Raw genomic sequence first — 25,974 nt, 5'->3', positions numbered from 1 at the left:
TGAGTTACGTCACGATTAACGAAAATATTATCACGTGTGGCGCATACCAGAACGCACCAGGTGCGTTCTGCCGAGGAGCAGGCTGTGTTTGAGCAACAGCGCCGCGAACTCGCTCGGGAAAGGGCTCATCATTGACATGCCGATTCTAGCGTTAGGGCTTCCGAAGCCCAGGCTAAACGTCGGTGAAGAGTCCGACCCTGCCTGTAAAACGAAGCAGAACGCCTGCGACAGCGTCATCTTGCCATAAGCTTCGCAAGCTTCGCTTACCCCCATTTTCTCGACAAGGGTGATTTTTTTTTTCAAGGATTTTGCATTCCATTTCCTTTAAGCACCCAGTAGCCAGACTTCATCGTTGTAACTGATAATGCGGCATGGGGCCATTGTAGTAAGCAGGTTATTTCACCATAGAAAACATACAGAAGTTGACGGGGCAGCAGCTTCTCATTGTTATAACCAGTGTATTGTTAAAGCCAGTATCTTTATAAGTGGGTTCGACTGTATTGTCCTTTTCATTCATGCTGCTCACCTCCAAGAATGGAATGCCAACTCGCCCAGGAAACCATTCTTTTGTTCTAGCTAGCTTCCTTCCCTTGAGCATGTTTTTTGTTGCTCTCACATAATCCATCACTGGTTAGCAATCCGCTGCTCAGTTTTGCACCAGTTACTGTTGTTTTGATTTAGCCTAGTGAAAACAGGAAAGTCATTAACCCAAACATGGTATCAAATGAATGCATTACAAAATCAGACCGCTGTAGGAAATTTGAGCGTGAATGAGCCAGTGGTACAGCCTGAACCTTCTTGCATACTCGCCGACTTGCCCAAATTTTTAGCAAGGTCTACAAATTTGAGCTCGTTTCCATAATTTTACAAATGTTGCATCAATATTTATGAAAAATAATGGGTTGAAAGATAGGGCAGCGCATTATTGAAAATAAAAGAGGAATACTGTAAGACCTTGTTTACTCAAAGTTGTAGAAAGTGGAAAAAAATCAAGATAAGTGGAGTTTTGATATAAGAAAAATCGCAAAAACAGAAGACCACTAGCCGGGAATAGTCAACATAGGGCCTTTCTGAAATGGCACGAGTAATATTTTCGATTGATCACTTTCACATTCCATAGCACCAAACACATCCATGTCCACAAGCAACAGCGTTACTGGCACTGTGTCAAGACGGTGTGCTTGGCACTGAGTCAGACATTGATCCTAATGCAAGACTTGAAGCAGTCATCTGAAAAGTTCATAAATGGTTCTAAAAAGTTGGTTCATAAAGTTCATAAATAAAATGAACTGAACTGAAAATGAAATGAAAAGTTCTAAAAATAAATGGTTCATAAAGTTCATAAAAAGTTGACGCTGCTAATTTTTGCAACCTAACGAATTTCAGTCAATTTCTCTTAAAAAACCAAAACTGAACTAGCAGATGCCTATGTGTTACCGTATTTATTCGGTATAAGGCGAGTTTCTTTTTCCCAAAATTCTTAACCTCGACGTCACCCCCCTCCTTATGGGCAGATTTTGCCTTTAGGCATGGATTCACAGCAGCGCGAATTCACAGAGCATGAGCCACTTCGCCACACTGTTTTATTTTTGCCGCGCACCCCACACAGCACTCCTTCGTTGTGTCGCATCACTGGCCTCACATGCCTCTCTCCCATCTCCTTTCCACCCTCTAGCCGACGTCGGAGGGGTGGAATGGAGAGGGGCAACGAAGGTTTGCTGTGCGGGGGGGGGGGCACCCGGACAAAGGCAGGTGTGGCAAAGCAGCTCGCATCTTTTTTTTCTTTTCCTAATTTTTGTGTTCCTTTTCTTTTTGGTGCAAACACCCAGTAGCCTGATTTAATTGTTAAGCCAATAATGCGGCTTGGGAGCATTGCTGTAAACAGTTTATTTTACCATAGAACACGCACAAAAATTTGCGGTGCAGCAACTGCTCATTGTTACATCCAAATATTATTAAAACCAGTTATGCTATCAGTGGGTTCAATGGCACTTCTTTCTGTCTAATTAAAATGTTTAAATGCTTGCCCCACTGCTATTTTTGTGCAACCTGGTAATAGCAGTAATAGGTTAAAACAATGCGATTTTTTCGGCACTTGAATATTCTTATAAGTGGGTTCAACCATACAAATATGAAAAGAGGCTCCGCAATTCAAGATAAACTGCAAAGTTTGGTGGAAGTCATGCACCATTTTCATGAATGGAGAAATAGCAATGGTTGCTAAAGGTTACTCTCTCTAGCCGCGTTTACATGAATGCGACAGTAGTGCATCGCATTTCCAAGCGCAATTGGGAAAGACGATGCGATGCCGTTTACATGTAGCTCATTAACTTTCCCGAGAACGTAGTGCCACGTGCGTGAGTCGACTCCCGCCTGTAAATCTACCATCGCCTCACGCATTAATGCGATGCACCTTCCTAGCCCATTACCAATGTTTACATGAATGTGTTGCGCTAGAAATGCAATGTGATGCGCCAGTGTCGCATTCATGTAAACGCGGCTTGTGATGTTGATCTCTCTGACTTTAGTCGGAGCGGTGCAAACTGTGGAGGTGCGCTTCACCAGGAGTGGAGTGACATCAGGGACTCTCTTGCAGGAGATTGCGCAAGCTGGCGCAACAAGGCATGTGCCAAAATTTGTTGACGCTATTAATCAGAGGTTGCCGTGCCTGCAGAATTCTGATTTCACTTTTTGGTGACATCGCAGCTGCACAATAAGTATGAAAACCCTTGGGTAGTGACTTTTTCCCTGATACTTTCGCCGTCGAAATTTGAAATTATCCAGTCTGGCACAAATACCTTTAGAGATAAGGGCTGAGAAACATATGAAATGGACACCACGGCATTGTAAAATTTTCCGCTTTGATAAATTTTTCGAGGTGTCGACAGCTGAGAGTTTACTGTGCAAAAAAATTGTGATGGTACTCATGCCACCCTCTTTTTGGAGTGCCTAGAAAACGTATGTCTGAAGGGTACTTGCTTAGAACGACTTTAGTGAGACAATTTCCTAAAGCAGGCGAAATGAGCAATAGCAAAGTCGCTGAAAGTGAGAGATCTAAATACAGGGTCTGTTGCTTGCCAAATTTACTTCTGCTTTGTGTTGCATTTAAAGGTAAATCCTCGTTAATAAAGCGCATATGTATCCCGCAAGAGGCGTTTGCTCGGGGCAAGCTTTAAAAAATGTACATACTCTTCCCCCACCCCATTGTCGTGCCTGCGGGATTTTTGATCAACTTTTGAAGCTCACAGATTAGCCGATTGGTTCTTATATGTATACCTGATGCTCTTATTTACTCAACATTTGGTACAAGTGAAGTGTTCCACTGCCTTTTCTGTTCTAGCTAGCATCCTTTTCCTGAACATGTTTTTCATTGCTCCTATGTAACCTACCACTAGTAAGCAATCTGCTGCTAAGTTTAGCAGCAATCTCCTTTATCACAAAGGTAATTGGACTCGGCAGTGTAACTTAGTGGCTATGGTGTTGCGAAACTGAGTTTGATGTTGCGGGTTTGATCCCGGCTGCAGTTCGACGGGGGTGAATGCAAAAAACGGTGGTGTACCGAGATTTAGGTGCACGTTAAAGCACCTCTGGGGTGGTATACTGTCAGTCCACCAAGTGGACTGTGCATTTCGTCCACTGCTGAAGTGCAGCTGTACAAGCGAGAAGGAGACAAGAGACCAGCCTGTCTTCTTCTCTCTCGGACAGGTCTAGCCAATCAGCAGCGACCGAAATGGAGTCCACTAAGTGGACAGTTACAGAATATCGCCCAGGTGGTCAAAATTGATCTGGAGTTGACCTCACTACGGCATGCCTCATAATCAGATTGTGGTTTTGGCACGTAAAACCCCACAATTTAATTTTAATTTTAAAGACGCTTGGTTAAAGTGCTTGCTCCCTGCAGCCAGTTTGGTGCGCGAGACGAGAGCGAAGACGACTTCCGCAACCTGGTGGCACGACTCAACAGCAACGTGTTGCACCTGTGCGCATCCCAGGGCCTCGAACCACCCCTGCTCCGACCCAGGACTACACTGCGCAACCTCGCCCTTCTGGTGCAGCATCAGGGAAACATCAGGTATGCACTGATCATGCATTGTGGGAAAGCTCGACTCTCCCGCATTCCCTGATCTCTGAAGCTGCCCTAAAATAACTTCGCGGTGCAGTCCTGCAAATCCAACAAGTAGGTCTTGGTTGTATGACCATCCGATGCCAGAGTGGATGAAACAGCTTCTTCTCGTCCCTTCACCATTTAGTTTTCTTAAAGCTTTCATTTTCTGCTGTCCCATGGTTTTTCCTGGGGCGGTCGGTCGGTCTGTCGGTCGCTGGTCGGTTTCTCACCAAGTAAACTTCTGCTACTATTAGAACTTGGGGGGAGGGTTCGTTATCTATGGAAAAAAAAAAGTTGTCAATTTTTTGTAAACATCGAAATTTCATATCACTATGTAGATAGTGGTGGCATGGAGCAGAGGTAGAACACCAGGCTTCTAATCTGAAGGTCGTAAACTCAAATCCTCGTCCAGTCCACTACATTTCCAGGCATTGAGTGGCCGATGTCACCTGCAAAAAAAATAAATGTCGAGAGCCAGTTGGGCTATACTAGACCAGGTGCGACTGAATTAGGAAGGCCCACTAAGCTTCAACAAAGTCGCTCCCTTACCAGAACAGGAATTGGCCTCCCTGGTGCAGTATTAGGCCACTACCTCCCTCATCACTCCTAAAATTTACCCATGGCCCTCAATCCCCAGCGGCTGCGGAGCACCTGACCAAGGCGGCGGTCAGACCTGCTACGCAGCAGAGGGTGCTGAGAATCTCTGGGTCCGGACAGGCCGCCCATGGAAACTGAACCTGGCAACGTTCAACTGGCGGACCCTATCGAGTGAGGTTAGCTTAGCAGGGATATTTGAAGAATTATCAGGTATTGCCTGGGATATATTGGTCTTAGTGAGGTGGGGGGGGTTAGAACTTGTGAGGCTTATACAGTGTTGACTTCTGCTACAGAGGTCTTCCAGAAAAGAGAGAATACAGGGTAGGATTTCTAGTCCATAAGAACATAGCGGGCAACTTTGATGAATTCTACCTGCATTAATGAAGAAGTAGCAGTCGTCGTAATAAAGCTTAATAGGAGTTATATAATAAAGGTAGTACAAGCCTACGCTCCAACCCCGAGTCATGATGATGAAGAACTAGAACAGTTTTATGAAGATGTTAAATTAGTGATGAGAAACATGCAAACTCTGTATACTGTAGTGTTGCGGGACTTCTAGTGCAAAAGTGGGGAAAAAGCAGGCTAAGGCACAAGCATTTGGCAACTACAGTATCGATTCTAGGAACACTAGAGGAGAGATGTTGGTTGATTTTGCGGCAAGCAAGACACTGCCAATCTGAAACTGACCTTGCTTCGGTCCTTGAAATGCACGATGATCCTCCTTCATAGCTTTAAGCTCGCTGTCTTTTCTCCAGTGGTGCGCATGCACAGGGTCGACATGGAAATGCTGAAAGAATTTCTTCTTGGGCAAGTTGGTGCTGAGATTTCCGAGGTATACTTGAATGTGGCACGAAATACATTTCGTCCCGTTTGTCCAACGTAGGACCTACAATGTAGGTCGTACATTGGACAAACAGGACGTTGCATTAATGACAGATTGAGGGAGCATGCTAATAGTATTGGTAACTGTGACAATGCGCATCTTCCTGCGCACTGTAAGGCCTGTCCTTGTGAGCCACGCTTTAAGCCAGTATCAATTCTGGGCAAAAGTGGGGACAAAACTTCCAGGGAGTTGTTGGAAGCTTTCTTTATTAAAAAGAAAGGGTGTGATTGTGTTAGCGATACATATATCACATTGTATTCTGCAGAAATGTGCTTTCTTGAAGAAATGTTATCGTGACCATGTAGTTCTATGTCACACCTTGGCTCTCTGCGCACGCGCGGAAGCTAACCTTTTTTCTGTATGTTCTGACGCTGTCATTAAACAGTTGTTTGGCGCTTCACTGTCTCCTCTCTTCTGTCCCCTTTTCACGAAAAGTATTTCGCGCCACATTCAAGTATGCCTAGGAAATGCTGTCCAGCAGTGCGGTTGCCATGCCCTACGACCTTCACTTTGAAACCGCCCATGTAACTGGCGTAACTGCCCATTGCACAATGTGCAGCATATGCACAGCATCCCAGAAATAAAGAAAAAGTTGCGGCACAGTACCCGATCAAGTATGAAAACATTGTGGCAAAATGACGCACAGCTGGTCAAGTGCGTTGTCTTACTTCATTCAGCCACCACCATGCTTGCATAGCACTATAAGCCAAAATGTTTATGATGATCAAGCAGCGTGCATCACCATCATCATCAAGAAAACTGCATAGACGACAAGGTCTGTTCCCGCGGCCAAGTATCACCTGCATTCGTATCGCTGGTGTTTAGCAACGCTCGCTTCAAAAGGTGTTTGCTGTATGACGGCGCGATCCTACGATTCTGTGATAGTAGACAGCACCAGCCAACTGTGCCAAGTTAAAGCAAACATGTAGATAGCAGGCCTGGAGGTCGGGTGTACGTTTTTTACCCAAGGTAAAAAAAGAAGTCAGTTATCCTAGACAAAAGTGGGGAGTAGGTTTATTATGCAAATGTGTTCATTACGCGAATAAATAGAATCTTTTGTGAAACATGGGGGGGGGGAAAAAAGACGTCCAATAAACAGGTTTTTGCTGCTGTCGTGCACCAACAGGTGTTGACGGTACAGTTCTGTTACTCATGCGAGGAACCCTGTGCATGTTTCTGTCTGCTTGCAGGCTGGGCCCATTTGAGATGAGTAGTGATCTGTGGGCATCACTTGAGGAGAGTCTTGGGCCCGAGTTACAGCCCAGTGACCCCGACAGTGATGACAACGACGACTGGGAAGATGTCACAGAAGACTCGCCCAAGGCTGACATTCAGGTCAGTTTTGTAACTAGGACCTACCTGGCCTGGCATTAAATGGGCTGTGCAATGCACCCGAGACAGCTTCGTAGGTAGCACTGATAGCACTGTGATGATGCAGCAATTTCGTGCATCAGATAAGACATGATTGGATGCCACTACAGTTGACACTACTTTAGTTATAATGGACGCTAATACTAAGCCTAAAGAAATGTTCAAGTGACCTAGAGCCTTGTTAGGAGGCAGGAAGGTTTAGAAAGTGACCTGGTTGCCCTTGAAGCCTCACATTTGAAAACCCATTTTATCCAAAATTGTGCCGACACTACGTTTTGAAATGGCTGGACTTCGTTTATATTGCCATGTAGTGCCGAATAATTGAAATCTGGAGACAATCACAGAAATGATGGAAGGATAGGATATTTAATTAAATCATTTAAATGAGCATAAGGTACTAATTAACGAGCAGCATGGATTTTGTAGGGGACTGTCTTGCACAACACAACTTGTTGAGTTTCATCATGACATAATATCAAGCGTAGATGGAGGAGGACAAGTAGATGGTGTGTTCCTGGATTTTCGGAAAGCATTCCACACGGTATCACATTCGCTCTTATTGTTTATGCTTAATACCCTAAATATTTATGCAACTGTTTTTAAATGGATTGAATTTTACCTTTTCCAAACAAGGCAATGTGTAATACTGAATGGAAAATGCTCCGAATATGCAGATGTTACGTCAGGAGTCCCACACGGCTCCGTTCTGGGTCCGCTATTATTTTTAATTCATATTAATGATATTTCTGCCGGAATTTCATCTTCTATACGGTTTTTTGCAGATGACTGTGTTGTATACAAAAAAATTGCCCATCACAATGATACTGTCACATAGCTGTGACGCTGAAGAAAACAGTCGTAAAACTGTGTGTGACGAAACTGATTCTTTATTGGGCAAACCTGAGCCCACAAAAGACAGCTACACTCAAAGCACAACGATAGCAGCGAACACAGTCGGCGATCGGCGAAATCTGATCTGCGGCGAAACGCGTCAGCTTTTATACGTGAGTCATCGAAGGTTCCAGATTAATCCCTGGTGCCCGCGTGTCTTCCAGAAAGTTCTAGACAATTTGCGTCGCTCATACAATCAGATTACATGAGCCTTGGTGACCACAGACGATGGAGAGAAGCATCGATAATGTTCGAGAAGCTTCCGATGCAGGCGCGTCCTGCGCCGAGCGATAACGTTTAACATTTGTTAGCCGGTGGAAAGCGGCCACTGGTGAAAGATAAACATGTATACGTGTCAATACCCTCCCCTTAAAAAGCATCGTCCCGATGCTACAAACGCGAAAGCTAAAACAAAACCACGCGTACAGAAAGGGAAAAAAAAATAACAAAGCAACAAAGGACCTAAGTTCATCAGCGGGCATAGAAATGTTTAAGACGCACCACGTGGATGACTTCAGGACGTGCGCGGCGCTGCTGTGATTGCGAAATACCGTCTGGCACGGAAGGATGGCATCCCACGTCTTGTGTTCGACGTCGACGTACATTGCCAGCATGTAAGTGATGGTCTTATTTAGGCGCTCGGTGAGGCCATACGTCTGCGGGTGGTAGGCGGTGGTCCGGCGATGGCTTGTGTGGCTGTATCGCATGATGGCTTGAGTTAGTTCTGCCATAAAGGCCGTACCTCTGTCGGTGATGAGGACTTCTGGGGCATCGTGATGCAGGAGGTTGTTCTCAACGAAGAATCGGGCTTCCTCGGCGGCACTGCCTTTGGGCAAGGCTTTTGTTTCGGCGTAGCGGGTGAGGTAGTCCGTAGCTACGCCGATCCATTTATTCCCGGACGTCAACGTTGGAAAAGGCCCCAGTAAGTCCATCCCGATCTGCTGGAATGGGCGGCGAGGTGGTTGGCTCAGCTGTAGAAGTCTGGTTGGCCTTGTCGGCGGTGTCTTGCGTCGCTGACAGTCTCGGCATGTCCTTACGTAATGGGCAACATGGGCAGAGAGGCGAGGCCAGTAGTATTTTTCTTGTATCCTCGCGAGCGTGCGGGAGAAACCGAGGTGTTCAGCCGTTGGGTCATCATGGAGAGCTTGCAGAACCTCTGGGCGCAATTCTGATGGTACCACCAGGCGCGGATCCAGGGGGGATGTCCAGATGTCCTGACCCCCCACTCAGATTTCTACATCGCCCCCTCGCTGACAGGGGAATGGCCCTGTCGCAAAAAAATATGGCCACCAGCATTCTTCAAAAGTATTTTTCGTGACTACCAGTGGTAGTAGTCATGTAGAAGTAAAGCTAGCTAGCTCATAAGCTTAGTTGTATTCCGTCGGTGTGTGGTGTCGCGAAGTTGCCGTAGTTATTTTTTCTCATGAACACCTTGGACCTCCTGGCACCGGCGGTGCCTTACTCGTCCCGTCGGTGGCGTCGAATGAACGAGGGGACGTCCGTTTTGCCAAGCACGCCGATGTCCGCGCGAGCGCCTCCGCGCCTGATCAACTTAGTTGCCCCTTGGAGTGTCATCGGTTGCCTCATTGGCTGTCATCGCTTCTGCGACCAACCTGCTTAATGAAAGAGATCACTTGCTGAAGTGTTCATATACAGGGTTTGTCCGAAAAGTAATGTCAGTGATTATATTGTGAAGCGACTATACGTCGCAGCGTGAAGACCAGTTGGGATTGGTGGAGGGGGAAGTTAGCTTAAGCACGCGCTGTCGCTCAGTCGTCTGCGACCATTTGGAGAGTAAGGACAAGGTTTTTCGTCAACTCATTTTCATTTACCGTGCAAGCCGTAATGCAGCGCTCGTTGGAACAAAGGATTGCAATCGAGTTTTGTGTGAAACTCGGCAAGTCTGCAGTGGAAACTTTTCCTATGATAAAGACAGCTTTTCCTGATAATTGTTTGTCAGAACGTCAAGTTTACCGGGGGCACAAGGTATTTTTAGAAGGTTGTGAAGAGGTCAGCGATGAAGCCCGCGCTGTACCGCTATCAACGACCATCACCGACAAAAATGTGACGCGCGCGAGAGATCTTTTGTACTCAGATCGTCGTTTGAGTGTCCGTTTAGTGGCACAGACAGTAAACATTCCAAAAAGTACCGTTCATGAGATTTTCACGAATAATTTTCAGATGCGAAAAGTGTGCGCGAAGATCTTGCACAAAATGTTAATGGATGACCAACAATCGAGCCGAGTTGAAACGTGCCAGGAGGTTTGGGACTTGTGCGAAAGCGACCCCCACGTTTTGGACAATGTCATCACAGGTGACAAGACTTGGGTGTTTGAATACGACCCCGAAACAAAAAATCGAAGTGCCAAGTGGCACAGCTCGGCGTTCCCTCGCCCCAAGAAGGCCAGAATTAGCAAGTCAAAGGTCAAGACCAAGCTGATTGTGTTCTTTAACATCAGTTGCCTTGTCCACCATGAGTTTCTACCCCATGGTACAACCGAGAACGCCAAATTCTATGTGAAAGTGCTCAAGCGACTCAAACGAAGGATTCATCGCACCCGGCCTGATATCGGGGGCGATTGGAAACTTCACCATGACAACGCACCTTGCAGCCTGCACCGCCTTCCTCGTGACCCGCTTCCTGGCTGGTTGAAAGATGCCAACGGTTCCCCAGCCGACCTACAGTCCTGACGTGGCTCTCCCAGGCTTCTTCTTTCTGCACTTGAAAATTCCCATGAAAGGACATCATTTCGCGACAGTTGGCAAAGGCGAAGAGGCTTAATTGCACCAAGGCTCTAAAGGACATTCCTAAGGAGGCCTACCGTGATGCCTTCAATGGTTGGAAATCTCGCTAGAAGCAATGTAACGACGCAGCAGATCCTATTTTGAAACATTTTATTGTGTTGTAAAGATCTGATCAATAATTTCTTTTTAATTGACTCACTGACATTATTTTTCAGACAAACCCTGTATAAATAATGACTAACAGTTAAACTTAGAACTACGCATGGGCAACTTTTTTTTAACTGTAGCACTCATTGTGATCACAGTTACACGTTGACAATATCCAGTACGAGCACAGTACCGTTCGTACGCTACAAATTTTTCATTGTAACTTCGCAGTTTTATTGCCGTACATTAAGCATAGTAGGGTCAAAGCCGCTGGATCCGTTTATCTGAGTGGGCGTTCTCGCAGAGCGGGGCGAAGTCCCGAGCAGCGGCTGCGATGTGGGGGAGCGTGATGTCAGCGGCCAATGCCAGCGCGCGGGCCAAAGATGGCGTCGCGTGGTTAGAGAAACGGGAGCAGATGCGCGCCTTGTGTAAAAGGATGGCGTCGCGTGGGAAACAAAACATGAAGACGCTGGCTCGCGCTCTCGGCTACTACACCACATTGTTCTTCTTGTAGGTGGCGTCTTGAGTCTTCATACGCGGTGATTCGCATATCGTAAACGACCAGTGTAGTGGTTGCCGCATTGGAGCTCCAAAGCAAACGAAGGTGTCTCAGCCGAACACAAAGAATATCCTTAAGGAAAACAAGGTGTCCCAACAGAACTCCAAAGACGGACCCGTGCTTACGCATTTATGACGAACCTGCAACAGATCATCCCAAATTTTATTTTAAGAAACAATACAGGCTAGGTATACCGGGTGTTCAAAATTAAGCATTATGGTTTTCTTAAAATTAGGCACTGGGAGGCACGTGAAGACCACTTGCGCAAGTAAGTTATGTGGCCAGGGGGACACAAAGTGAGATGATAATTATCGCTGTCAGCAGCTGAATTGACTAAAATTGAATAATTAATTTTTTATTGACTGCCGTAAGAAACACGACTGCCTCTAAGTTTTCAATACAAACATACCCACTTACTGCATTCGACAAAAAAATAATTGTTCAACTTTAGTTAATTGGGCTGCTCACAGCGATTCTTATCATCTCACTTTGTGCCCCCCTGACTACATAACTTATTTGCACAGGTGGTCTTCGCATGCCTCCCAGTGCCTAATTTTAAGAAAAGCATAAAGCTTAGTTTTGAACACCCTGTATTATCAGGCACAGCCGCCAAGAACATGGCTGTATTGGGTAACGTCCTTTTCCTGTAAGTTCGGAGAAACCAATATCTGGCTTCGCTACAGGTCTTCTTCCTCTTTCTGGGGTTTTACGTGCCAAAACCAGTTCTGATTATGAGGCACGCCGTAGTGGAAGACTCCGGATTAATTTTGACCACCTGGGGTTCTTTAACGTGGACTACAACACAAGCACACGGGCATTTTTGCATTTCGCCTCCATCGAAATACGGCCGCCGCGGCCGGGATTCGATCCCGTGATCTCGTGCTCAGCAGCGCAACACCTGAGCTGACTGAGCCAACACGGTGGGCTACAGGTGTTGCTCTAGACGTATAAAACGCGGGTTTATCGTGAGCAGAAACGGTGAATTTTGGGAAATAAGAAAGGCTACTATCATCATCATCATCATTGACCGAAGCTGACCCCCTCCTCAGAAAAAACCTGGATCCGCCCCTGGGTACCACGAGGAGGTAGTTGGCTTGGAGAGGTGAGAAGTTCTTCTTTAAGAGAATGTCATTTTGCAAGAAGAACGACGCCAATCCTTGCCTGAACACCTTGGGCACAATGACGGTCTTGCCTTCCAGGTAGTCTAAAAGGCTCTTTAGTTCCGGGTCAGCTCGTTGTTCGGCGAATTCGTCGGCGCTGATGAGTCCCAAGAAAGTGTCGTCATCCTGGTCGTCCTGTGGCGGCAGTTCGACGGGGACGCGAGATAAGCAGTCGGCGTGAGTGCTTTCACCCGGACTTGTAAACGACGGTGATGTCGAATGCTTGAAGTCTCAGACTTCATCGTGCGAGGCGACCTGAAGGATCCTTCAAGTTAGCTAGCCAACACAAGGCGTGGTGGTCGTTCACAACTTTGAAGGGCCTGCCATAGAGGTAGGGGCAAAACTTTGATGTAGTCCGTCAGTCCTCTGAACAAGCACGGCGCCGAGTCCTATGCTGCTTGCGTCGGTGTGGACTTCGGTATCGGCGTATTCGTCGAAATGCGCAAGTATTGGCGGTGATTGCAGGCGTCGCTTCAGTTCTTCAAATGCTTCGACTTGCGACGTCTCCCACTTGAACTCGACGTCGGCCTTCGTGAGGTACGTCAGCGGCTCGGCAATCCTTGAAAAGTCTTTGACGAAGCGCCTGTAATAGGCGCACAGTCCAAGAAATCTACGCACTGCCTTCTTGTCGGTGGGCGAAGGAAAGCCAGTGATGGCCGCCATTTTCTGTGGGTCAGGGCACATTCCAGACTTGTTGATGACGTGGCCCAAGAACAAGAGCTCCTCGTATGCTAAGCGGCACTTTTCTGGCTTCAACGTGAGTCTGGAGGTCTTAATTGCTTGAGGAACTGTTCCAAGGCGCCAGAGGTGTTCCTCGAAGCTTGAGGCAAACACAACAACGTCGTCCAAATAGACAAGGCAAGTTTGCCACTTCAAGCCTGCCAGTGCTGTATCCATGATGCGTTGGAAAGTGGCAGGTGCCGAGAAAAGACCAAACGGCATGACCTTGAACTCGAACACTCCGTCTGATGTTATCAAGGCAGTCTTCTCCCGGGCCTTCTCGTCGACTTCGATTTTCCAGTAGCCAGTTTTGAGGTCCATCGACGAAAAATACTTTGCGTTGTAGAGTCGATCCAAGGCGTCGTCAATCCGTGGGAGAGGGTATCCCTCCTTCTTCGTGATTTTGTTGAGGCGATGGTAATCGACGCAGAAACGTAGGGTTCCATCCTTCTTCTTCACTAACACCACAGGGGACGCCCACGGACTCTTGGACGGCTGGATGATGTCGTCGCGTAGCATTTCGTCGACTTGTTGCCTTATGGCCTCGCGTTCGCGCGCCGAAACTCGGTACGGGCTCTGACGAGTGTGCGGGCATATTCGTCGCTTATGATGCGGTGCTTGGTGACAGGGGTTTGCGAACTTTTGACGACGACGAGAAGCAGTCCTTGTATTGCAGGAGCAGGGCTTTTAGCTGTTCTTTCTTATGCCTAGGAAGGTCCTGATTGACGTCGAAAGTTGGTTCAGGCACTGCAGTCGTCGTTGCAGGTGCACTAGAATCCGTGAAGGCGAAAGCACTGCTGGCTTGTACTATTTCGTCGATGTAGGCGACTGTGGTGCCTTTGTTAATGTGCTTGTATTCGTGGCTGAAGTTCGTGAGCATCACTCTTACTTTCCCTTCACGTTGCTCAGCTATGCCTCTAGCGACGCAAATTTCACGGTCAAGCAGTAAGTGATGATCGCCCTCGATGACGCCCTCCATGTCTGCAGGCACTTCGGTTCTGACGGAAATCATTACGCTGGAGCGAAGTGGAACGGTGACTTGTTGTTCTAGCACATTCAAGGCATGGTAACTTATGTTTGTACCCGGTGGTATCTCGTTGTGCGTTGAAAGCCTTATCGACTTGGACCATAAGTCGATGACTGCACCGTATTGGTTTAGAAAGTCCATGCCTAGGATGACATCCCTGGAGCAGTGCTGCAGGATTACGAAGCTCGCCGGGTAAGTGCGGTTGTTTACTGTGACTCGCGCTGTGCAGATTCCAACCGGCATTATTAGGTGTCCTCCCGCTGTCGGGATATCGGGTCCTTGCCAGGCCGTTTTTACCTTCTTCAACTTGGTGGCGAACAGGTCACTGAAGACGGAATAGTCGGCTCCAGTGTCGACGAGAGCGGGGACGTTAAGACCATCGATTAGCACGTCTAGGTCGGTAGACCTAGACGGGCGACAGCGGCGTAGGTCATCGCTTCCTGGCTGGGGTTGCGGCGATTGCCGCTGCACATTGGGAACTCCTAGTGAGCGCTGAACTTCTTCTTTGACGATGTCGGCGGTAGATGCCACTTGAGGCTGCAACCTGTGAAAGAGCTTCTGCAAGTTCCTCGCGAATAACCGCTCTGATGGTCTCGCGCAGGTCGTCGCTGCCAAGTTCTTGAACGTCTAGGTTGTTGGCGGCCAGTGTACGGCAGTTATATTGCCTTGTCCGCATGTCGAGCGTCTTCTCAATGGTTGTGGCCTCGGAAATAAATTCAGCAACAGTCTTGGGCGGGTTGCGTATCAATCCGGCGAAGAGCTCTTGCTTGACACCCCTCATCAAGAAGCAAACTTTTTTCTCTTCTGGCATGTTGGGGTCAGCGTGCATGAACAGGCGAGTCATCTCCTCTGTGAAAATCGCGATGTTCTCGTTGGGCAGCTGTACCCAGGCTTCTAGGAGAACTTCGGCCCATTGCTTGCGCACAATGCTTGTAAAGGTCTGCAAGAAGCCGTGGCGGTGCAGGTCCCATGTTGTCAAGGTCGACTCCCGATTCTCGAACCACATCCTGGCAGCATCTTCCAATGAGAAGAAGACGTGGCGCAGCTTGTCGTCGCTGTTCCAGTGATTAAATACAGCGACCCTTTCATACGTCTCCAGCCAGCTTTCCGGATCCTCAAATGTTGATCCGCAGAACATCGGTGGTTCCCGGGGGTGCTGTAACATGATCGATGTAGGCGGCACTGGTGCTGTCATGGTTGATGCAGTCGTTGTGACCGTGCACTTCCTGGTCTTCTCGGGAAGAAGTCCGTACTCCGGGGATTGGTTTCGTAGCCTGAGGCTAGCTCGATGGTCTGGGACAACGTTGGCACTCTCTTCGGGGTTTGGGCTTGGATCACGGCTTTTCGGGGGCGTCCGCTGCATGGACACAAAAGCACCTCCACCAGATGTTACGTAGCTGGGACGCTGAAGAAACCAGTCGTAAAACTCTGTATGACAAAACTGATTCTTTATTGGGCGAACCTGAGCCCACAAAAGAAAGCTACACTCAAAGCACAACGATTGCGGCGAACACAGTCAGCAATCGCCGAAATCTGATCTGCGGCGAAACGCGTCGGCTTTTATACGTGAGTCATCGAAGGTTCCAGATTAATCCCTCGTGCCCGCGTGTCTTCCAGAAAGTTCTAGACAACTCGCGTGGCTCATACAATCAGATTACATGAGCGTCGGTGACCACAGATTGAAGCATCGTCGTCGGATAGAAGCATCGATAACGTTCGAGAAACTTCCGATGCAGGCGCGTCCTGCGCCGAGCGATAACGTTTAACATTTGTTAGCCGGTGGAAAGCGGCCACCGGTGAAAGATAAGCATGTATACCTGTCAATACAATTGAATTTCAGAATTACTTATCACTTATTCATGACTGGTGTACTAAATGGAAAATGACTTTGAACATAACAAAGTGTGTACATCTCTCATTTACTAAAAAGAAGAAACCAATTCAGTCACGGTATCATCTGAACAATGTACTACAGTTAAACCTGCTTATAATGAACCTCCATATAACGAATTCCTGGATATAACGAAGTTTTTCTATTCCCCGCCGTTACTCCATATAAGCACATGTATTTGAGACCTCTACGTAATGAAATGGCAGCGGGAGACCCCCTCGAAACAACGAATTTTCCCCGTCGACAACCTAGAGATTTCGCCCCAAATTTTGTGATTTTTGCACGAGCAGCAACCGGAAGCACCTTCTCCGCCGCTACAGAATGCGAAGCGAGCGCATGTGTGCGTGTGTGCGAGCGTGTGCGAGGCGGGCCTGCATCCCTCGACTCGGCGATCTTGCCGCCGCGGGCGTGACCTTTCCCCCTCCCTTCATTCAAACCTGATCCTGCCGCTTGCTGCAGCTGGCCTAGCTTGCCAAGCCGGCACTCTCCTTTTCCAGTTGATGTTGCCGACGTGCTGGCAGACACTCTGACACATAACACTCCATGAGTGCGGACACGCACTGTCAAACGCTGGCGGTGTGTGGATGCGCCGCTGGAGAAGCGAGTGAAGTGACCTTCGTGCTGTTGTCTATCGCTTCAATGCAAACAGAGCGCCGAGAACACACAGCACGCACAAAGCTACAAGCCGCCGACGCACCTACACTGCCTAGACTCTGCCCCAATGCGGATCGCTTTCAAGATACGGCCTACGGCGCGCCGCCCGCTATCCCTCCCCCCTCGCTCACTCGCCGGTGCCTCGAGCGCAACGGAAGAAGGCGCACTTCCTCCCTGCTTTTCTTTCTTGCGTGCGCGTTAAACGCGGTCGTCGGCTCCCCTCGCACGTTTTCACTCACACATACAGCATACGGCGCGCGGCAACTGCGTTATTGCCCTTGGACTTTATACGGAACATCTATGAGCCAAAACCAATTTTAGGGCCACAACGCGTCATAGACACCATCTTTAGATAGCAAATACGGATCTCAAGGGCCATACTTTTGCTGGCGGAAACTGAAAATACGTCATAGTTGTCGCCCGCGGCATTTTGGGCGGCCAATGCCATCATCAAGCCACCAAGCCAAGCGACATGAAAAGTCAAAATGGCCGCTAGGGCTGGCGCAGGGTGGCAGTTTGCAACGTATGATGCGGGAACGGTCCCACAGTTGCGATGCAACAGCGGGGAACCCAAATGCATTGGGTTCTATGGGAGCTGTGCTGGGACCGACCGAAAACGACGTAACAGCCGGGAAAACGCAGCACCCGGGAACGTAACAGCGGAATTCTACTTTAACACTATACGACGCTACGACGCCATCGTGACGCTCGCTCTTCGTTTCCGATGCCTCGCGCTTGTGCGAAACGACACGCGTCCACGCATCCAGTACCTGGTGTGACATTCCAAGGATGAGTGCTTCGACGAAAACGGAAATTGAGTGCGCGTTACAATCGAGGGCGCATTAGAATCGAGTAAATACGGTAAGCGTTTCTTTTTCAAATTTTCGTGCCGAACTTTCATATAACGAAATCATCTTTATAACAAAGTTTTTTGGGAATATGTCAGTTTCGTTATATCCAGGTTTAACTGTATTAAGGCAAAGTAGTACATATAAGTATCTAGGTGTGCTACTGTCGTCTGAATGCTCGTGGAAACCTCAGGTAGACAGTATCATAGCCAACGCTGGTAAAGCTTTGAATTTCATTCAGAGTAACCTGCGATGTTCACATGCAGATTTAAAACGTATGCCATATACTACTTGTGTTTGACCAATCTTAGAATATGGCTGTGTTGTGTGGAACCCACCCCCCGAGGTAAGCTTCATTGCCGCTCTAGAACAAATACAAAACTGTGCTGCCAGGTTCGTCTTGGGGCGGTACGGAGGGAAAGCTGCACTGCAATGAAGCCTGAGCTAGGATGGGAATCTTTTTCTGCCCGCCACAATAAACTGAGATTAAAATTTTTATATTCGATTTACTATAATAAAAGTGGAATTAATAAGGAAATTTACCTACGAAAACCTCATTACATTTCAAAACGTACCAATCATAGTTGCAAAATCCTGGAGTACCCTGCCAAGACGAACATGTATGCCAACTCATTTTTTGTTCGAACAATTAAACAGTGGAATAGGCTGACTGAAAAGCAAGTGAATTGTGTGAATGAAGGTGTATTTTATTCCATGTTGTAACCCCCCTGCTGTAACGCCTTTGGGCGCTGCGGGGTAATGGATGAATAAAGAAAAAAGACTGCATTTTCAGGTAATGGTACAAACTCGTGGCATGGCAACTTGCTGTCCGCCATTTTACACATGCTGGCTGCCAACAAATGCAGTCTTCCCACAATGCTGCAGTTTGCTTGCTGGTGAGCGAACAGTTTCAAGTGCATTTTATGCTGGAGCAGCAGCCACTGCACGGCTCAAGCCGGCCCGAGTGCGTTGCCACTCGCAGTGATACAAACATTACCTACGACTTGTTTTCCATGCAAGATAATGGCAGATAGAATAAAGTTACGTATAAATTGTATCCTTCATAAGAAACCACAGCAACTGACACACTGCTACCTCAACCGGTAGCTGCAACAAAAACCAAACCAAAACTACTTCATTTCCAATGCGTATAAGTTGGGAGTTCATTGTTCACACACACAAATTCGCACAGTTTGGAGTTTTCCACCCACATGCAAGCACACAGATGAACTTGGCACACGTGCTCGCGGTAGTTGCCAGCTGGTCGACCATGGGCCCGAATGCCGCTTCAACAGCCGTCTATTTAACCTGTAGGTGTGATCTCGCAATGATGAGTCACTCGTTGGATCATATTAATGACAAGCTTTCCACAATGGTTTGCAGCCCTTTATCACATCGGCCGCCTGCGTATTTTCTTCACGGCCACATCATTGGCCATGCTGTCTAGCCCATTAGGATGGATGGATGGATGGATGAGGCTGAACCCTTTAAATCGGGCGGTGGCATACGCCACCTAGCCATGGCTATTAACGTAATTTGTACTTTGTGGTGGGTGAAATTTCACCCCTGCCTTAATTTTATCCACCAATCAGATAACCTCTCTTTGGTTATTTCTACCCGCTTAAAGTCTATTTTGCCTTCACTGTCCCTAAACCCCAATGCTTTGAAAAAATCAGCCCCGTTGCCTTGCACTGTAGGGTTAAGCCCCTTACAGAAAAGTATGAGGTGTTCAGCCGTTTCCTCTTCTTCTCCACACGCACAGCACAACGTGTCTATACCTTGGTACTTGACTCGGTTCATCTTAGTCCGCAATACTCCCGTCCTGGCTTCAAACAACAAAGAGCTTCCCCTAGAATTATCGTAGATATTTTCTTTGGCAATTTCTTGCTTGAAAGTTCGGTATGTGCCCAGTGCTGATTTCGTCTGCATCCCTGTTTTCCACAGACCCCTCTCTGTTTCCTTAACCTTTTTCTTAACCGCTGTTTCCTGGTTTGCACCCCTCCTGCAGTCCAAATATTTGATTGACAGTTTTCTGGTCAGCTTCCTCCATTTTGTATCAATATTCCTCATGTACAAATAACTGAAAACTCTCCTTGCCCACCGCTTTTCTGCCATCTCTCTCAATCGCTCCTCAAATTCTATCTTGCTGCTGGCTTCCCTGCCCTCGAATGACGTACATCCCATGTCACCCTGTACCCCCTGATTTGGTGTATTTCCGTGTGCTCCCAGAGCCAGTCTACCTACCCCTCGCTGCTTAACTTCCAACCTTGCTCGAACCTCTGATCTCATGCACAGGACCGCATTGCCGAAAGTCAAACTAGGGACCATCACCCCTTTCCAAATCCCTCTCACCACTTCGTACCTATTGTAATTCCACAGTGCCCTATTTTTCATCACAGCTGCATTTCTGCTACCTTTAGCCGTCACATATTTTTCATCCAATCAGAAGGTCCAATCAGAACTGCGCCGTCTGGTGTCGGCACCTAAAGTTACAATTACTAAATCAACGTAGATATCTATTCACAGCGGTAACACGACCTTCGCTGTCTCGCCAGCTGTCTCACCAATGAAAGTGAGTGCACGGAATGATCGTTGCATGTTCACGGCCGTCATCTTTGCGAAATACCTTACGGTGGCCCCACGTTCCGAATGCTGTTTATAGGTGCACAACTGTCTCTTTTCTTAGCTTCGAACGACCCGTCACAAGACTAGCTTTGAATTTACATGGCTGGGGGGGCTACTTGCTGTAGGCCTCCTGATTTGAGAACTCTCTACCGTCGGCGCCGCGCCGATGACCTCACGGAACGGTGCTGAGTGACATGATGTGCATTCCCTGCCTTTGTCTGTCGCGCAGATTGGTCTTAAAGGAACAAAACAGCCACTCAGAACATGAATCGAGATAACCCTGCTGACGGAAAGATTTTTTGTCATATTGTTTAAAACGAGCCATGTTTTTCTCATTAAACTTGAATTTTTATTTTTAATTCGTCACTAAAAGTCGCGAAAGATCACCTTTGGCACCCCATGCGGCAAAAACATGAAGATGCATAAGAGGTCTACCATGTGACCTTCTATTAGTGTACGCGGTCCCTGGTCATTTTATTAGTATTGAAATGCAGTACACTTTTTTCTGTTATAAGCTTTTTCTAACTTACAATGTGCAGATAGGCATTCATTTGTAGTGATTAGAAAAGAGGCGCTGCGTTCGTCTATCGACAAAATAACAACTGGGGCCATCCAGCTGCGACATGGGCATTTACTTGGCGGAATGCAAACTTATTGTACCAGCTTTTTATTTTTAAAAGTGGTTGGAAAGGTCAAAATGCAGGTGGTTAACCACAGTTGCACTCACTCCTGTGAAAGCAGAACGATGGGCAGCTTGCACAATTTGCGAATCTGGCTACCGGCATTGCTCTCACTTCTCAGCATTGCTGGAAGAGGGACTCTTTCTTGGTTAGAGGATGCTCAAATCGAAAAATTATGCTTACAAAATGGCCGCATGTTTTCCGAAGTAACCGCTGCAGGTGTAAACACTGCCGAGGGTGAGCTTTGCGTTGCGCCATAAAAAAATCTAAGTCCTTAAAAATCGTGTGTCAGTCCCTTTAACAGGCAGATGATAAATAACAGAAACCACCTGTCGTAAAGACAGAAAACCCTCCTGTTTCTAGACGTAAAGGGTAAAGCTATACTTTCTAAGAAATAGAAGATTGCCATTAAGAATTGTATGGCCCACAATTAAACTGAAAACCCTATTGGTATCTAGGATAAATTCGCTATTCCTTCAGCTTCAGAGTGGAAAAAAAGCACTTAATTCTATTTGACAGACATTCTATCGATAAAAAAATATTTTACAGAACTTCGTATATGAACTGAGTTTTTATAAGTGCTGGCATACTGATTTGGTGTTCCCTTTAATAAGAGTAAAGCATGCTATACATCTCGATTCATAGGTACGTAAGTTACTGATAGCTAGCAAGGTTCTTGTTAGGTCATGTGATTAGCTTCCTGAGCATGTGCAGCACTGTGTTCCTTGCACCAGATTTGGAAGCATAAATGTTTGTGTTAAATTTTCGGATGTTCGATATTCGATTCGATACATGATATTCGCACACCCCCTAGTTTCCAGACCCATAGTTCAAGGTTATATGTTGAACAGGCATGATAAGGATGTAATGAAAAAATAGGCATTTTGCCTAATGGGGGCTCCATCCAGCCCCTAGGGCATGTCGTGATTCACCACTGGTAAGTTTTGCTCCTTTGAAGCTTCCTCAAGGTGCATAGAGTTGGCATCACGACCAGTCAAATCCAAACCAACCAGAATTTTTCCACCTGGTAGATTTCTGGCAAAGACATCGCTCGCGCACTGCAGAAAATCCCTGCACAGGGGGAGTAGCTGCTGTGACCCACGTCGCAGTGAACTTGTAAAGTGCCATCAAAAACGACGAGTTTCCACCTGTCCTTTGCAAGTTTCAAGCGAGAGCGACAGCTCACGGTGAACTTGCCGCACGAGGTGCTGATAGTTCTTGCTCTTACGTGCCACTTGGCCAGTGTCGAGATCCTCTTGCAGAGGCGATGACGCATCAGGTTTTGCGAGCGCATGCTCTGCCCACAAGACAAGTGTTGCCTAGCAACGAAGGCGCCTCTCTTTTGTCTTTCGCCTTTCTTTCTGCGGCCGTACAAGCTACGTGCGAGGAGAAATGTAGCCTCTGTGCTCGGGGGGATGCCACACAGTCACACTTTTCGGACGGTGTCGTTTACACGCGCTTGCACTTTAGAACAGTTCAGGTGTCTGTCTCAAGCGAGACAGTTGCAGTGTCTGTGGCAAGGAATGTGAAAAACAAACAAACAAAAAGAAACATTGCGCTTTGGGGAGGTGACATGGAGCTTCCTTTTTGTCGGTGGTTTTCTCGGCATACAGCGTCTGCTTTGCGCACGTCACTCTTTATGGTGCTTTGGTGGTGTGTGGCAGCAGAATCTATGGACAACAGCTACAGTGCAGGCTGAGAGCCAACAGCGACATTCTCATGGATAGCTTATGCGGTGACAACTGAAAAACTGATCGCTCGGTGGGCAAAATGGTTAATTTGGGGGCTTTCACCATAACGACCTTTCAGAATAATGAACAATTTGCCACAGTCCCCAGAAGTTCGTTATATCCAAATTTCACTTAATATTGTTTAGGCTTATTGGGGGTTAAGCTGTTGAAAAATTGTTGCTTGCCCACACTTTGTAAACCTGTGTGCTGTCACAAAAGCTGAACTTTCACATAAGCTGATTAAGGGGGGATGTGGCAATGAAAACTTTTTTTTTTTATTTATGGGAATAAATTGACATTTGGCATTCAGGTGTGATTTGTTATGCTGATGTCATAACTGAAATCAGTTTTATGCTGTCTATTATAGTTTTTGAGTTACAACACTTGACAGCCTCTAATGGTCATCCCCAAATTAATTAATTAATTACACATAACTTCGCCAAGATTTTCACATCAGTATGTTCACACAGGCCCATTCTGTGCAATGAAGCTATTGGTTTATTTTTTAATTGCCAAAATGAGCACCAAATTGTTTTTGAACTTTCCTCTGCATATTGTCTTGCTAACGACCTTTGCAAAAAAAAAACAAATTTTTTGATGAGGTGCAGATAAAAATGGACAGTTTTGTTGCACTCATCAATGTTTCAAGATCTAAGTGCAAAAGACAAACTGATTTTGTCTTCATTTGTTGTGAAATGGCACTGGGATGACTGAAAGCAACTGCACAAAAAATGAAAGCGGAGAAAACGAAGCTGAAAGCCTGATTTTTTTTCGCAATTTTTGATGACAGAACTCTAGGAAAGTGCTGTATTCTCTATTTCTATCGCGTATTTTGTTATATTTCACCATGAGGTAAATGAAGGTCCGAGGATAGCAAAAAAAAATGAATCGGATAATTGAAAATTTTTACCAATTTGACCACTTCAATTCCCCCCTTAAGCAAATTTGGTTTCTCTATAGTCTATGGGAAACCAGTGAAACGATCACACATTGTTTCTTGTATCTGAAAATTCGGTTTCATCAAATTTGTCTTAAAGGCCAACTGCAATAAAATTTTGAGCTGCGTACAAAACCTAGATTCAGGTGGTGTAGGTGCAGAACAGTCTCAGTGCAAAGTTATAGATCTGAAAAAAAAATAACAAGTAGATGCGTCACGGAAGGCTTTGAAAGCAGGTGTTTTTGATACTGAAACTGTAAAAGAAAAATAAGCCACCATTACTGCTCGCCGGAAGTGGCACACGACTCGGGTCACTCGACTCCTTGGCATGACCTGTGAGATTAGATTCCACTTGCCGCCTGCCGTGCGCTGGAAAAAATCTCTGAGGCGACGCGTTGGGCCTTATGTCATAGCCGTTAACCACCAAGTGCATGCGTCGTCTCCTTAGACACTATTGAACAGCTGGTAGTAAAAAAAAAATTACAGTTACCATCTCTGCAGCTTTGCCAAGATTACTTTAGGATTATATACTACTCATCTGCTACCAATTTAGCCAAAGTGAAATTTGTTGCATGGAAGCCTACTGTAGTTTTTTTTTTTTTTTTTTTCAACGTTGCATGTGGCCACCTTTGAATCCTTGGATGCTCAAAATCTCCCTCACTGCAGTGGCGGCCCAGCAGCCCCCAGCCCAGCAGCAGCCTGCTCTCCTCGGCTGCGGCTCTGGTCACGAATTTCTGGCGGCCAAAGTGACAAAAAGTGCTTTTCTCATCACCATCGCACACCTGCCTGGCATCAACCGTTATTTATGGCTGCTGTACCGGTTCTACTGCACAGCTGCTTGGACAGTCTTTATTTTTTGTTTATTTTGCTTTGTTCATTTCACATGTAGGGTTTATGTTAATACTACATGTTGCTTAAATAAGAGAACCAGGAATGCACTGACTCTTCTCATTTATATACTGGCTCGTTTGCACTCCAAAAGTCTGGGCACGAACCAGCCAGAACCTGTTTCATGGTGCATGCAGTTTAATGCCGCATTTGGGCAAATTATTTCCTGGTTTGGCTGGAACAAATTGGAAGTGTGCGTCGACTGCCGTTTTGTCTGAACAAATTGGAAGTACACGGCATTTGCAACATTACCATACAAAAAAAATTATTTCACTGCCGTGAAATGGTGGCATCATCTGGCATTGTCAGTATGAAACCATGCACTTCCTGTGCAGACGGACTTTGCCATTGCAGTAACGGGTCACCACTGTTGTGTTTCTGCAAAATCTATACTTTTTTTACTTCGTTCACTACATATGATGCATACTTGATATATTTATTGTGGGTTAAACAGGCAAGCTATGCTCCCTAGCACGGCATTAGACTGCATGCACTATGAAATCCGACCTCCATGCGAAGTTTTCGCACAAAAGAGCTCGTGGTTTAGCCAGGAGAGCCGAGTTATACCTGGTACTTTTATCGATGCAGCATACAGTATTGTGTGTATGAATCTGATGCGGTCAGTCTTGCACGCATGCCTTTTCTTGTGACCATGAAGCATACCTGACTTCCATCAAGTGTCATATTACAATTTTTCTAGCGTACAAATACATGGGATTGAAAACACTATTGACGGGAAGAGCAGAAAGTAAGACAGCGCTAAGCTTACTACTGTTTATTAGGCACAAAGTTTAACGGGGTGACAAAGAGCAGGAGAAGAGTCATCTATGCCAAGAATGTACTGTATTTATCTGAATCGAAGCCAATAGCTTTTTTTTAAACACGACTCGCGAAACCCCAGGGTGGCGTAGATTCAAGGATTTCATTGGGAGCCATTAAGATTTATAAAATGACACTCCACTCGTGCCACTGTGAACGACATCATGGTAGCCATCACAATCTGTTTGGCAGCCGGCCGTAGTGCAGGCGAAAGGACACTGGTTTGAGTGCATGCTAAAGTTTCCTTCCTCCATCCACGTGTCACTCCGGTCGACGGGAACCTGTGTGAATGGGATTTAGTGCATGCTGTGCAAGCTTGCGTGGGCCAAGTTGTCATGGCCCGTGACGACATCTCAGGAGACCTGATTAGACTTGCATTGAGAAAGTGCTGCATTTTGAACGCACTTCGTGGCACTGAAGATTGTGTGCTGTCTGAAGTGGCAAGTGAGCTTGGTCTATTTCAATGCTCACACCAGATGCTGGTATTAAATGCTATTTGCATCATGTGGCTGTTCACTATTTATCTCGGCCAGCTCGCATTTGAGGAAAGTTCTCTTTTTTATTGCGATAGCAATTATATGGACACTCCAAAGCAGATTTCTGCCGTCGGCGTCGCCGTCGCCGTTGCCGTGAGGTTCCGTATGACGTCAATGGAGATGAAATCGTCGCCGCGCGCCGCCGAACGCTGTATGTGCGA

At 46.7% G+C, this 25,974-nt stretch overlaps 1 protein-coding gene across 1 annotated transcript in view; it reads left to right on the top strand.

Moving 5' to 3' along the window:
- LOC119458639 (beclin 1-associated autophagy-related key regulator-like) overlaps positions 1-25,974 on the top strand; it is a 55,055-nt gene extending 29,081 nt beyond the window's left edge. The window contains exons 9-11 of the mRNA XM_049671657.1: positions 3,902-4,072; positions 6,776-6,920; positions 24,237-25,974. Of these exons, the coding sequence (XP_049527614.1) occupies positions 3,902-4,072; positions 6,776-6,920; positions 24,237-24,320 (400 nt within the window). The 3' untranslated portion in view covers positions 24,321-25,974. The remainder of the gene's footprint in view (positions 1-3,901; positions 4,073-6,775; positions 6,921-24,236) is intronic.

This window comes from Dermacentor silvarum, chromosome 7, assembly GCF_013339745.2.
Source record: "Dermacentor silvarum isolate Dsil-2018 chromosome 7, BIME_Dsil_1.4, whole genome shotgun sequence".
Taxonomy (NCBI): domain Eukaryota; kingdom Metazoa; phylum Arthropoda; class Arachnida; order Ixodida; family Ixodidae; genus Dermacentor; species Dermacentor silvarum.
The sequence above is the reverse complement of the archived record's forward strand: the minus strand, read 5'-3'. Positions and strand labels throughout refer to the sequence as shown.